Source organism: Panthera leo, chromosome C1, assembly GCF_018350215.1.
Source record: "Panthera leo isolate Ple1 chromosome C1, P.leo_Ple1_pat1.1, whole genome shotgun sequence".
Lineage (NCBI taxonomy): Eukaryota > Metazoa > Chordata > Mammalia > Carnivora > Felidae > Panthera > Panthera leo.
In genome coordinates this window covers 194,275,739-194,290,615 of record NC_056686.1, presented here as the reverse complement: position 1 = coordinate 194,290,615, position 14,877 = coordinate 194,275,739, and the positions used below count along the sequence as shown (strand labels likewise).

General features: G+C 39.7%; 1 protein-coding gene across 5 annotated transcripts in view; it reads left to right on the top strand.

Annotated features, from left to right (window-relative positions):
- The window catches only part of LANCL1 (LanC like 1), a 36,928-nt gene extending 25,374 nt beyond the window's left edge, over positions 1–11,554 (top strand). For all 5 annotated transcript variants that reach the window (XM_042950025.1, XM_042950027.1, XM_042950026.1 and 2 more), the window contains exons 5-10: positions 2,116–2,251; positions 2,805–2,951; positions 5,162–5,344; positions 7,143–7,319; positions 7,760–7,832; positions 8,455–11,554. In XM_042950025.1, coding sequence (XP_042805959.1) covers positions 2,116–2,251; positions 2,805–2,951; positions 5,162–5,344; positions 7,143–7,319; positions 7,760–7,832; positions 8,455–8,531 — 793 coding nt within the window. In that variant the 3' untranslated portion in view covers positions 8,532–11,554. The remainder of the gene's footprint in view (positions 1–2,115; positions 2,252–2,804; positions 2,952–5,161; positions 5,345–7,142; positions 7,320–7,759; positions 7,833–8,454) is intronic.
- The last annotated feature ends 3,323 nt before the right edge of the window (positions 11,555–14,877 follow it).

Genomic DNA, 14,877 nt, shown 5'->3' with positions numbered 1-14,877 from the left:
GTCGTTCAAGTATAGCCAGGCACCCCAGGGGTGTGATTCTGGATACTTCAAATGTTTATTATAGTGTTTATATTAAATAGTGCTTATTAATTAAAGCATATATTAAATATGCTAATAATTAAAGCATATATTAAATATGCTTATAATTCCCGATATATAAAGTTAGATGAGATACTTGCACAGGCACTGTTTATACTTAACTACTTTGAAAGTAAATTTCTACACAGACAACAAGAGAATTTTACAAACAAATAATGGCTTTGTCCTCAGGCAGTGCGGTCAGTGTCATCTGCTACCTGAGGACAAAGCCATTATTATTTGGTAGGGCCGATGTCCTCTCATTACTGCTCTTTTCCTGAAATTCCCTGGCTCTTCCCTCTTACTTTTCCAGTAGACTGATATTTTGTCAAGTTTCACCAAAAATTATATTGTTTTAATAACTGAAAACACATTGACTATATAGGGTAATTTAGGGGTAATTGAGATGTACTTTCAAAATTTCATGTGATAAAAATCCAAAAGAGCAAAGACATTTTCCCTACTTATCCTATTTGCTTTCCACACCCTCCCCACCACCCCCCTACGAAAGGCAGAAAGGTTCATTCTCTGAGTTCAGACTACAAATATGGTTGCTTTCCTGAGCTCCTTTCCTTGCGAACCCCACCTAGTTCCTGGTTCCCTGGGGCTTCCCTTTTTGGTCCTCTGGAAAGAAATCCACTCTGCCAAGTATTCCCACGACTGCAGCTGAATCTGGGGCTAAATGCTGGCAACGTGAGAAAGGAGTGAAACAGTAGAGGCTTACCCCACCCTCCTGGGACCACAGCTCCTCCAGTCTGTGAGGAAGGGTCCCTCCCTCAGAGACCTGGCTTCCATGGGCTCCTGTTGCCTTCGTTTCTGCCAACCCTGTGAGACTGCTTGCGGCCCGGGGTGTGAGTAAACGGAGGGAAGAAGAGAGAAAATAAAGAAAACTGAGAGGCTTTACTCACTGTCTCTGATGTCAGGCATGCCCTTTCCCATTGTTTCTTGAGACAGAACTCAAGGGTTTCTTCCGGGACTCTCTTTCAGCCCTTGGCGCTCACTTCCAGGTTTGGGACTATTCTGAATTCAGGCCAGGGGAATACCGTAGATGAAAATACGGTAAACTCACCACTGGTTTGGTAGTACTTCAAATTCTGGTCCTCCCCACTCTGCCTGCTGCTGTTTACTGTTTGGAGTCCTCAAAGAGCCGCTCTGCGCATTCTCTCCAGGTCTTGGAGCTGCGTTTACCAGGAGAGGCAGGCTGGAGTGTGCTTACTCCGTCTTACATGGAGCCAAAACCAGAAACAACTTTTTGTGGCAAGCCACGCTGAGTCTATCAGTAGGGAATCAATATCTTATAATATATCCCTTCAGTGGGATACTATACAGCTGCGATAAAGAATGAGACTACTCTGGATGTGCTGATGTAGAATGTTTGTCAAGATGTATTGATAAATAGCAAGCCACAGAACATTTGGGGAGATATAGATATGCATATTTATGCTTCTATGTGCATAAAATAATTCTAGGACTATCCAAGAATTTGGTAACTGTGGTTGTTTCTGAAAAGAAGGGTGGGACGGCTGGGAGACTGGGAAGACAGGGAGGCTGACTGATGCCTCTGTGCTCTCTCACGTCTTATCGGCTGTGGTACATCAGGCCGTGGTACAGACACTTCACGGAGGCCTGATGACATGTTAAGAAATGAACTAAGGAAGGAGGTAAGTAACTGGGGTGTAGCAGGCTTTTCATTCAGTGCAAGTAGATTTCATCCTTTGAATTTGTTTCTCATTTCTATTGTGAACTGAAGAAAAATTTAGTCAAGGGATAATTTTTGAACCTGGACTACCCTTTGTGGTCTGGCTCAGCGCACTTAATGGGTAATAATATATAACAATTTATAATATAAACCTATGAAAATGTTTAGTTTATATATTAATTATATTTAAAATGTTTAAAAATAACTGTAATAGTAAATTAATATATAATATTTCTATGCATATATTTATGTGTATGTATTTTTGAATGTCCCAGTTTAAGTATATACCATTATCTGATCCCTTTCAAGTTATCTTAGGCATGTATTTTTATTCCCAGGCTAATTCATCTAAATAAGATTGATCCCCATGCTCCAAATGAAATTCTCTATGGACGAATGGGCTACATTTACGCTCTTCTCTTTGTGAATAAGCACTTTGGAGTGGAAAAGATTCCTCAAAGCCATATTCAGCAGGTACCACATTTTTGTGCTTTTTGGAATCTTGTTAGGATCTCAGTTAGGATCCCCTTGTTAGGATGCCTCAACTACTGGTTTTGTTTCTCCGGTTAGCATAGCCCAGGTGGAAAATAGGTGTGTCGGCCTCTAAAGATCAGGCGGGATCAGGGAGCTGACACTGTCCTTCTGAGTGCTGTTGGAAACACAGAGAGTGACTGGGAGTGAGAAGAACAGCCTGCTCCATGTGAGAGTATGGCCCTTCCAAAGATGAGGGCCGGATCTCACCTCCCACGTGCAGGTGTCTCCTTTCATGCCTGAAGGAATTCATGCTTTCCTCGGACAAGTGAATTCTTGTCAGCTCTAGTAAAGAGAGTTCAGGATTTCTGTATCTCTGTCCTTTAGGCAGAACACAGTCACCCCTACTTTCTGCGAGGAAAATTAATCTGTGCCCGTCCGTGGCCAAAAGATCACGTTCCATTCACTATGTTCTCCATACCTCTTAGCAGAAAGTTCCACTGGGAAGATTTTTATTCTGGTTCTCTCATTATTGCTATCGGTTTTCTCCCTGTAGGTTTGTGAAACAATCTTAACCTCTGGAGAAAACCTAGCTAAAAAGAGAAACTTCACAGCAAAGACTCCACTGATGTATGAATGGTACCAAGAATATTATGTGGGGGCTGCTCATGGCCTGGCAGGAATTTATTACTACCTGCTGCAGGTAAGAGGGGAAGATGGTGTAACTTGCTAATGCGCCTGCCGATTGGACTGTCCGGGGTGAGGACACCAGCACTGCCCTCGGGTGTTGCACCCCGCCGACTGCTGCATCACTCTCCTTGCAGTTTCCTGGCCTAGACAAACAAGGGCAGTGTTTGCCAAGGTGCATGTGAAAGTGCATGCACATAAAAGGCACCGTGCTGTGAGATGACATTCAATTTGTAGGTGACCGTCCTTGCCCACCTAGTGCCACTCCTGCAGACTGAAGTGTTCTCCTGTCCTTCAGCATGCAGTGCCTCGTGCTCTGCTCTGCTGTCTCAGCAGATGCCTTGGATTAATATTATTGCATATGATTAGACACAACCCATTGAAACAAATTCCAGAAGTAAGAACAAAATCAATAGAAAACAAATGACCATATGTTGCCTGAGGTTCACTTAGAGAGCAAAGCCACAGAGCCTTTTTGGCGGATTTTGTGTAACTTACCTGAAAAATAGCTGAATGCGCTGTGCCCAACAGCTCTTTGGATCTAATACTATAGAGGGACGTTAGCCAAAGTCGAAAAGACTAAGGCCAAATAAAATTTACTGCAGCAAGCATAACCTGGCAGGGGAGGTCAGAAGAGGACTTCTCATGAAAGCATCCTTTCTGGGGGCTTATTTAGCTCTTTTTAAGGAGAAATTGGCACTCGGGAATAAAAATCCATAGCAAAAGAAAATTGATTTTTAATGGCAGCAAAGGTGCCCCCCTCGCCTTCCCAAAGTACAATGCAGCATAAAGAAAAGTGTTTCATTAATATGTTCAACATGAGTGCTTGGATATACATACTATTAGCTGGTTGAGTAGCCGGCTGCAATAATGCAAAATCCATGTCAGACTTTCCCTCTCCCTATAGCTAAACAATGACAACGAAGCTGAAAAACTCAAGGTTATTATTGCCTTTGAATGCAAAGTCACACTTGGAGTGTTAGTGGCAGTAAGAGACCAACTTTTGTATTTGTTCTGCACTTCTCAATTAAGAGTTTTAGAATGAGGGGTTTTGACAATTCAGACTTAGACTGTTTTTCTGGCATAAGCCTCCACTGGCTCTGTATTTCCAGAAGTAAATATATATTCTTAAGTTTTCAGGAAAAGAGAGTTGTGTTCTGAAGTTTAAAGGTGAGGTAGAGTCCTCCATGTCAGTGACTGGACAGCCTCATGACCTTTCATTGAAGCAGATCATCAGGAGTCATTTTACTGTCCATCTGCCTCCTTTTGGTGGCTATAGTGAGAAACCTGGAAACCTGTGTTCCAAATTTTCCATTGGCAGGTTATTGTCTATTTGAAATGATTTAATTCTTAATCCAAAAAGTCCATTCCAGTAGGTGCTTATGTATCAACATAAAACAAACTATTATTTGTAGTTCATTTGAGATAAATTCTGCAAATTTAAGGAAAATTCTCCTCTAGCAGTTTAAACTGAGCTTGTACGATATTCCGTGGGGAAAGTGAAATCTGTACATGCCCTGAAGAACTTCGTGCACGGTCAGTACGTGTGCTTCATGCCCCTGCCTGTTCCCTCACCCCACATGCCCACCCACTGCTTGGCAAAGACACTTTGATTTTTTTCTTTGAAAAAGCGAACAATGCAATGAATTAAGGACAGGACCAAAGGAGAAACTAAAAACTTAGATCAAAAATGAGGCTCATATGCCCTATGGCAGTGTGTCCCATCAATCCGTACATCGTTGTATCAGAATAATCCTGCATAAATATCAGTCCCAAATCCTCTGCAAAAAGGCTTTAATCTAGAACCTGGATCTAAATTCCAGGTCTTCCAACTTGTTAGCATCCTCCTCTATTGGAAACAGCTACCATTTCTCTAAATGTAATGGTGAAAGTTATGCTTGTGTTGTCTAATGCATCTCTTTGTGGCTTTCAGAGTTTGCTTAAGGTATTAAAACCTTAGGAAAGGTCTCTTGTGTTCCTGCATTGACTTAGGAAAATTATATGTGTGTATACAATGATAAATATTGAAAAATAGTATGTATGTAAGATCTCAAGAGTTAACTGATAGCCTAATTTTAGTTTGTTCCAATAGGTTAAAATATATGGAATGGAATCCAAATCTAGTTCCTTGTGGTCATGTTTTCTTTCTGGTTTAAATCTCATCCCTGAGACTTAGGAAGATCTGTTTGCTTCAGCAGAACTAATGATTCCTTTCCTCATTTTTAGCCCAGCCTTCAGGTGAGCCACATGAAGTTACATGGTTTGGTCAAGCCCAGTGTAGACTATGTCTGCCAGCTGAAATTTCCTTCTGGCAATTACCCTCCTTGTGTGGATGATAATCGAGATCTGCTAGTCCATTGGTGTCATGGTTCACCTGGAGTAATCTACATGCTCATCCAGGCCTATAAGGTACTGTGAGTTTTCTCATTTTTGAAATAATTTGGAAAATGTGACATAAAATTCTATAACTTAAAATTATTTTTATGTATAATCTTTAAAGGAGCAGTAGATACATTACTTGTTGGACCTAAGATCATTTTGCTAAATGGATTCTAATCATTCTTACAGTATCCCTCTGTACCAAAGCAGATACTATTTTCCTAGATGGGGAGGCTGCTTCACTGACAGGTAGAATAGTCAAGATGGTAGCAGCAGTAGTAGAGCCAAGAGAAGTATCCCAGAAGTTCGGTTGAAAACAGAACCTTTCTTGTGCATTGCTGGTGGGATTGTAAAACGGTGCAGCTGCCATAGAAGAGAGTTTGGTAGTTCCTCAAAAAATTAAACGTAGAATTAGTATATGATCCAGCAGTTCAACTCCTAGGTTTATATTCCCCAAAATTTAAACACAAAGATTCAAGTAGATATTTGTGCACATATGTTCCACAGCAGCATCATTCACAATTGCCAAAATACAAAATGTGATATCCCGCCCCTACACACTCACTGGAATGTTACTCAGCCATACAAAAGAATAAACTTCTGATCCATACTACAACAGCAGGGACCTTGGAAACATTATGCCAAGTGAAATAAGCCAGATGCTCAAGGACAAATACTCTATGATTCCTTTTATATGATGTGATGGTTAATATGTAATATCTGAACAGGCAAATGCATACAGGAAGAGAATAGAACAGAAGCTAGCAGGGACTGGTGCCCGGTGGGAGGGATGGGGGACGAGGTGCAGGCTCACTTCATGGGCACCGAGTTTGTTTGGGATGATGGAAACGTTTTGGAAATAATAGTGATGATTATACAACATTGTAAATGTAGTTAATGCCACTGAATTATACACTTCAAATGACAAAATTTACAACTTTTATATTTTCTCTTACTTTACCAAATAAAAGAAATGCAAATATCATTTCTTAAAAAAGCATGTGATGGCAGAGCCATAATCAAAGAACAGGGTTTTATTTGAAAGAAAAAGAAAAACAAAATAGAAGTAAACCAAGATATCTATGTCTGTTGGTGCCCAATCGACAAATTACAAATCTGTGGACTATGAATAGGCATTGGTATCTCATACTCTAAGTAAGCATTTAGTACATCAAATTTTACTTTCAGAAAGTTGGATATAATGGAAGAACTTTCTAAACCACCTTATTCTACTTTTCAGAACATTTAGTTTGCAATGAGATATTAAAGCTGTCTACTGAGAATATTTCTTGAGTCTTTGATCAATATATAGGAGGCCACAAAAGATTGGAGAGATGTGTCTGTATTTTTCTGACATAGTATTTTGTAATCAAATCAGTTTTTATAATCAATTTTATATACAGTTTCTTCCCCATATATAAAGAAACTTCCTAACAGTGAAGGGCATTATTATTAACCAAAGAAGATAGCATGCAGTTCTTTGGAAATTAACTGATGATAATAGCAAGTCACAAGTAAAATCAATGCTACTTCACCACTAACACCTATGTACATAAACACAGAGCGCACACAAAACGCGGATGGCACAGACAAGGTCATGTGCAGTTATTTAAAAGCAAAAAAAAAAAAGCAAAGCTAGTAAGCTTTTATAATTTGTCCCCACCCACACGACACATCTCTCTGGCTCTAAATCCCTTACCCTTTCTTACCAAGCCACCTCTATCTCGCCCCTCTTGCCCTATCTCCCCCCCCTTTCCCATCAGGAAGGAATGTCAATAGACGTTTCTTTTTATATCCCTTGTAATAAAACTTTCCCTTGGCTCTGCAGGTGTTCAGAGAGGAACACTACCTCAATGATGCGTACCAGTGTGCTGACATGATCTGGCAGTATGGGTTGTTGAAGAAGGGGTACGGGCTGTGCCACGGCACCGCTGGGAACGCCTATGCCTTCCTGACACTGTACAACCTCACACAGGACGTGAAGTACCTGTATAGGGCCTGTAAGGTAGGCACCAGAACCACCGGCAAGAAAACACATTCCCCCAGGAGATTGTAGAGAGGGCTCCAGTCAATCTGATTTAATTCATTTACCTTTATAACCACGAGTCTGTAGAACAAATCCAGTTATTTAAGAAAAGCCTTCTAAACCCCTTCAGTTGAATTAGCTTTCTTGTATAAGGACACAGTTCTATTCAACATTTATGGGGGGAAAAAAAAGAAAGAAATTTTTCTCTGATAACCTTGGAGACAGCGGCTCAGATGGCTCATGACATTCCTCCCTCCCATCCTTCATACTCTTTCAGACCGTCTGTTTCTCTGTACTAACCCCTTTTTTCTGCCTGAAGATAGCTTTGGACTTTTCAGAGTAATTCTTACTATCAACTATCAACTTTTGGGGGTCTCTGGAAGAAATCACTACCATAATTAACATGGTCTCACTTTCAGTTTGCTGAGTGGTGCTTAGATTATGGAGAACACGGATGCAGAACACCGGACACCCCCTTCTCCCTCTTTGAAGGTATTTTTCACTCCTTACTTAGTTGCCTTATAATGTCAGCATCTACTTCTCTGCTTGGTAATTAATGTATTTGAATTTGAGCTTTATCAACAAGTTAATTTTATAGTCATTTCTTAAACTACCTCTTTACCTCCTAATATGAGAACTCAATATTAAAAATCAAGTAGTACAGGGACCATCTCAGACCTAATACAAGTAGTCATAATGGTGACTACCCTTTATGGAGCCAAGCACAGGCCTGGCATTTTGCAGATGCCACCATAAATCATCTCAGCAAAAACATACAGACATTATTATCCTCATGTCACAAATGAGGACACGGAAGCTCAGACAGGTAAGTGGCCCGTGGTGCCATGTGAAGGAGCTGACGTGATAAATGACAGGGCTGTGCCTTGAACTTCTCTGGTTCAACTCTCCCTCCTGTCTTCCACCTGGATGAAGAGACTGAGCACCTCACTAGTGATCTCCTCGCGTATTGACCTGCATCATATATTAAACAGATGCTTGGTTCCTTTAAGTCGTTGCCATTAGTATCATAATGTCGTTGGTGCTAGCGAATGAAGCCACTCTATAAAACGGAGTCATGTGGTGTGATAACTTTTGCCTCTTTTTCTTCCTTCAGGAATGGCTGGAACAATATATTTCCTGGCTGACCTTCTAGTGCCCACAAAAGCCAGGTTCCCTGCGTTTGAATTGTAAAAGGAAAGCCTGCCCCCTGCAACTCACTGCATGAGCCTTTCTGTATATCAAACCTGGACGAAGTGCTTTTATTGCTTTTCAAGGAGACATAGGGTCAAACCATGTACTTGATTTAGTTGATTTTTTTTTTTAATTTTGGAATTTGTCTTCAGTTCGGTTGCTTCTGTTTATCATTCACTTTTACTTAAAAGTATCCAAGGAAATCCTTTAACTTTAACTTCAGTTTCTTCCTAAAGGAAGGGTGAGTGATATGTGCAGTGTTTTGAGGGCATAGATGTATATATTTCAGAACTTGGAGGAAACCTTACTCTTACTTAAGCTTATGAATATAACCATCCTTTGCTGTTCCAAAACTGTTTAAAAGAAACTAAAAATGTAGATAAAGAAAAATATATGGTTATTGCTGGACATTGCTATCCACCTCCTTAGTATTTTTCCTCCAACAGGGCGGACAGTTTTATAACTTTGTTTTTCTTTAGGTGGTTGATTATGAAGGGGGACAAAAATATTAACTATATGCTTCTGAGACAAAAGTTGCAAGAGATGCAAACTGGTTTAAGGACCATAGTGCTTGTTTAACTAGATAACGATACTTTCAGATTTACTTCTTTTTGGTAGTAAAGCATCCAGGTTCTATTAGTCAACATTTTTATCAAAAATTTCTAAAATGCATTGGTGGTTTTGAAAATTCTGGTTTGAAGATTAGTTTAAGATAAGCTAACAAAAAAGTTTATTGTTTATCCTAAAATAAGTTATTGTATCTTTGAACTATTTATTTACATTTGTTTGTTCCTTGGATTTAGTATAAGATCAGGAAACGATTTTCTATATGTGAGTATGTGGTGACTTAGGATTTGAGTTCACCTTGTCCAATTGACCTTGTAAACTTAGATTTGTGTTTTACTTACTTGGCAATGACTATGCGTTACTGCTCGCAGTTTGGTACAAGCCATAAGATATTTTCCTTCCTTTCAATCTATCTGGATGTTTGTCTTTTCACTGAATAGTACAGTACTCTGCATCTCTCTAAAAGGGGGAAAGGGTGCTATATAGCCAATAACTTGAATGAAAACACTAAGGTTTCCATTGAAATGCTGTTTATTTGGGAGGTATTATCCAGTGCAAAGGATTAGAACAAACACATCCCATCTCTTTGCATATCCTAGGTTTAACACTCATCAGTTTCTGAGCCCTCAGGATCCTGTATTTAACCTGGTAGATGAAGGGTCCCTGGTGCTTCACATTCTCTACAAATGTTTTCACTCATCAGCTTCCCTTCCTCCTCCTTCCTTTGCTGCCTTTCCCAGTCTTGTTTTATCATTTCTTGCATGTTCTGACTGATTTTAGAACATTTTGCAGCTTTGAAAATCAGGGTCTAAGAATTTTAAATGTGCCTATTTCATGGCTTTCTTGGTCATAAAAGCATGCTGTTTTTATTTTAAATTGGAACCAAATCCCAATGGGTATATGTTGGTTCCTCAGGATAGTAGTCCCCTATTATTTTACATTTAGTCCCAAAATAGCTTATATTATTGGAAATTGACCCTTTAAAGGCTTCTGATGGAAGGATCTAAAAACCAGCCCACTGCTCAGTTCCTAGGATTAGCTTATTCCTCAGTGACTCGCACTAGTTGGGAAAACCTTGTGCCTCTCAGATGTCTGAAGCTGCTGGTAAACTTTGCCTTTCTCCTGGGTGTTTCAGGTGAGCACTGTTGGCATTCCTAGTAAAGCTAATTTGCCTTTGGCTGGATATCCAACTTGAAAGAAGAAAACCCATTTGGTTTAGTTAAATGTCTTACAATACTGTGCCTGTACTTTTAGCTACTGTAATTACCAAGGGAAAGAGAGCAAAACACACTTTCTCTTAGCCAGAGGAAACTTGATCACAGTGCATCTCCAGCATCTTGATTAATTTAACCCCAGGAAGACTTCTAGATGGGGAGAAGAACATTCTGAATAAGAGTCATTAATATTTAGGTTGCAATTTACTGTCATCCATTAACAAAGTCATCAATACAAACATAATTCAGGTTTCTTTTTTTTTTTTTTTCTTAAGCTTTTTAGGACTTTAATTAAGCTGGTGGATTTTCTATTCATGCCATTATTTCTTTTATTTGTGCTTAAGAGGTAAGAAAATCGGATAGGATTTTAAACTCCAGCAAAAGCCGTAAAACTAAGACCAATATCCTAAAGCCATGGAGGAAACTGAAACTTTTATACCAGCTTTATTAGTTTTAGAAGGAAGAGGCATCATTGCAGTTCTATTTCTGTTACATCATTTTTCCCTCAGATATTTTCTTTTCTTTTGGTGAAAAAAAAAAAAAAAAAAAAAAAAAACCTTTCCAAAAGTTGCCTCCCAAAAAACTTCATAGTATCTCTTCCCTCCCCATACAAAAATGAGGTAGTAAAATCCTAAAAGCTTCTTGAGCAGTGTTCATTTATCTTGCCATGCATTTCTGTTCCTGTGGTGATGAGAAATTACAGTAGTTAACTTTTCATCATGTAAAAATGTTAACATTCTCACAGCCATTTCCATCATCCCATTGGGTTTTGGTCTCCTTCGAGTTGTTGGTCTTTAATCCTTAGAGTCATTGATTTCCTTTTCATCTTTGATGTCAGTTCCAATTCTTTGGCATCAAAAGCCTTCATGGTAGGAAGAGTTTTAGGTAAAAGTGGACCCAAGATGATCCCGCTGCTACTGGCTGATTTGAAATACAAAATGTGAAGAGTGAACATTTATTCATCTACTCCTTTGGCTACTAGAACTTATCTGCAGTCCTTTATTACTTATACCAAATTCTAATTCCACCTTTGCTTCCCTTCAATAGGTCAGAGCACCCCATTTCTCTAGTACTGAGCTGTAGAAATGTTTCTCCTGTAGATACAGAACAGAGTGGGATATTCAGGGAGCCCACCCCAGTGTTATATTGCCATTTATTGGGAAGGGCTGGGGTCATAGGTATTTCTATGTTCTGTAAAGGATTTCACTTACTGATTCTCAATAAAATTTTATTAGGACTGTACATGTCATGTGCTTTCTGTTTGCTTTGGTTTAAACTTGAGAAATCTTTTCTTTATATGGTAAATGAGGGCTTTTCCTCTATACTCTCATTCCCTAGGATTTGTTCCTGACTTTTCATCATTATTTTATCAAACAAGATAGATTCAGAGGGAAATATTTTTAAATCTGATTATTATAGAATTAGGAGGAATCTACTAGGATCCAAACAGAGCAGTGTATTAACCATCTCATACATATGAGAATCCACCCTATGGTTAATAAGTAAAGGCCTAATTCTAGAAATTGATTTCCCTGATGACCAATTCTGAAAGGAACTTTGAAGAGAGGAAGAGATTACGTGAGGCATAATTATGAAGTGTATATTCAGAGGTAGGAAAGGAGCTCTGCTGTATCACCTGGCAGGACCTTGTGGCACTTAACTTTCATGCCACAGCTGTGTAGTGTGATGGCACAACAGAGATCTGCCAAATAATAAATCCTTATTTTCATCCCTGAATTAAGATTTCATCCTCTGGCACGTATCATTAAAATGCCCTTCATCCCTCTAGTGTTGTGTCTAAATGACTCATCATAGGAAGGATAAATGCACAGTTATTTTTATTACACTGTTTTGAATGAATGAATGTATAGTTGGTGATAATCACATCTTTAGATGCAGGTGATGAGGAGTGAAGGGGACAGTGGCTCACAGAGGCCACCCAGAGACCCCAAATTGATGTCTGGAGCATTCCTGCTCCCTGTTGGCAAGATTACACTGCGGTGGGTAAAGCTGGCCAGCCCCGCTGTCTGGTTTACCACTCCCTGGCTCGTCCTTCGAACGGAGGAAAAATAATGACAGGCATATTAAATTGCACCACACTTGTAAGCTCATGAACAAACAAAACCTGAAGAACTAAGTCTCCTGCGATTTAACCCATAGTTGTTTTTTTCCCCTAACTTTGCATTAGAAAAGACCTTTGCCTCCCTCCCCCTACACTCTCTGAATAGAATAGTAAGTTTTTTTGTGTCATTTCTTTTTCCCTAGATAGTTCCCACTGTGGATTCAGTGTCATTAAAAGTTTTGTGCATTCTCGATTCTTCTAAGCGTCATTGAAACTGAGAAAAACCTATAAGTCACTCCCTGATGATTTGCTTTCACATTCTGTTTCCCATCCAGACTTGCCCTTTTCCTTCTAAAGCTGAGGGTCAATTAACAAAGCAAGAGAACATTGGCTTTTTTACAATGGAGAACATATTGGCTTGATTGGTTCCATTATGTAAAGTATTGAAACAGTATTTTCCAGAAGCCCTGTGCTTGTGCATCCTCAGGGACTTCTTTGACAATTTTGTGAGTAATGGGAGAGAGTGCACACAATAAACCAAGAGGTGAAATAATGAGCATAGAGAAATGGATCTTAGCAGGACCACTGTTCATACTCAGCCAGTTCAATTTCACATTTCTACATTATGTTAACTTCCATGCACATGCAAATGACAACCATGGTGACATTAAATCTGCAGCTAATGTTCTGTCACTCTACAAATAAGTGTTCGAGAAAGCATTTCTGAGGCACTTAGTTATTACGCAGGGAAAGGCAGGACTCTTGATAAATCAGTTTATAAAGTAATGTCATAGTTGCCTAATTTCTCTTCCCTGATGTAGCTGGGATAGTAAGAAAGGCATCTGTGACCCAAAAAATACTGCGGTGGCTCACTGTGAAAGTGGATGGTTAATATTGGTCTCTCAGGATTCAGCAGTTAGGAATTAAGATGGGCACCCCCTTGCTGGTAAAATCCAAAGTGGTGGCACTGTTTATATGCTGCAAACATGCCATTTTATTTAAACATGCCATGAGCAATGCTTTAAAACCATTTTATCCCCCAAACTCATTAAGCACGTATGTCTGTATGCAAGGTGCCTGGCAGGGGCATTCTGTGTGCACAGGATAGACATCCCTTACTCTGGTGACTCAGCCTGGTGAGAAAGACGAGTGATGAGATAAGTTACAACGAAATGTATTTGAATATTCCTGTTCAGCCCCCACCTACTCTTCCTTGTTCCACAAATTTCAAGAATGCCCAGATCTTTCCTGTGATCCACAGTGTCTGGCTATAATTAGAGATTTGGAGTTTATAATCCTGCAGGGAAGAAGACACTTTAAAAGCCACTCGGCCGGTCGAGAAGCACTCAGAGTTCTTTCATTTGGATCACCCTGATGATGGGTGAGATGGAGGGAAATTTGAGCACATAAAGTCACTTGCCCCCAAAATTACTTTCACTCAGTTGGCTAACTTCTCAAAACTCCCAGCATCAGCATTATTAATAATTTAGGTTAAATCCATTTCCTTCGGGAATCTGGTTAAAATGCAAAAATTTTTAAAAAGGTAGTTAATCAACCTGCTATTATTCATTAGCATTTTAGTACCTGGTTTCATGACCTACGCAGCAATTAATTTGAAGAACTTCAATCCCAACAACATTAAGTGTGCTACTAGCACATGCTAGGTACAGCATCTAGCTAGGATTCGGAAGATGATACCTGCTCACAAAAGACTGTTTAAATCTGGAGATAAATATAAATAAATAATTTCGGTATGATACAGAGCCTCACCAGGACTCGCTCTTTGTGAGTGGGGGAAAGGCAGGTGTAGGAGAGTCAAGGAAACTTGTTAAGAAAAATTTGAGGTCAGCGCTTCTTAACCATATATGCATACAAATCACCTGGGGATCTTGTTAAAATGATACCAAAATGCCATTTGATGGGGCCTGAGATGCTGCAGTTTTAACAAGCTCTCATACAATACCTGTACTGCTGTCCACAGAGGCTACTTTCAGTACGATGGACCCAGATACTCCAGCATGGAATCCCGACTTAGTAGACAAGAAGGAAGTGAGGTCACGAGTTGGCTGATGAATTGATAGGACTGATATGTGTGAATCAAAGAGCACAAGCACTAGTACAAAGAGCATAAAAGCTGGAATGATTGGAGTCTGATTTTTCTTTTAATGTTTACTTACATACTTTGAGAGAGAGAGGGCATGAGCATGGGAGGGGCAGAGAGAAAGGGAGAGAGAGAGAGAGAGAGAGAATCCAAAGCAGCCCTGCTTCGTCAGTGCAGAGCCTGACACCAGGCTTAAACCCACAAACTGAGAACATGACCTGAGCTAAAATCAAGAGTCGGACGCTCAACTGACTGAGCCACCCAGGCACCCCTGGAGTCTGATTTCTGATGTGACTCAGTTGCACATAACATCAGGCAATAGGTCTTGGGGTGATTAATTTTCTGTGGTGGTGATGGTAGCAAGTGAAAGAAACAGATTTGGAACATATATTTGTTTATAAT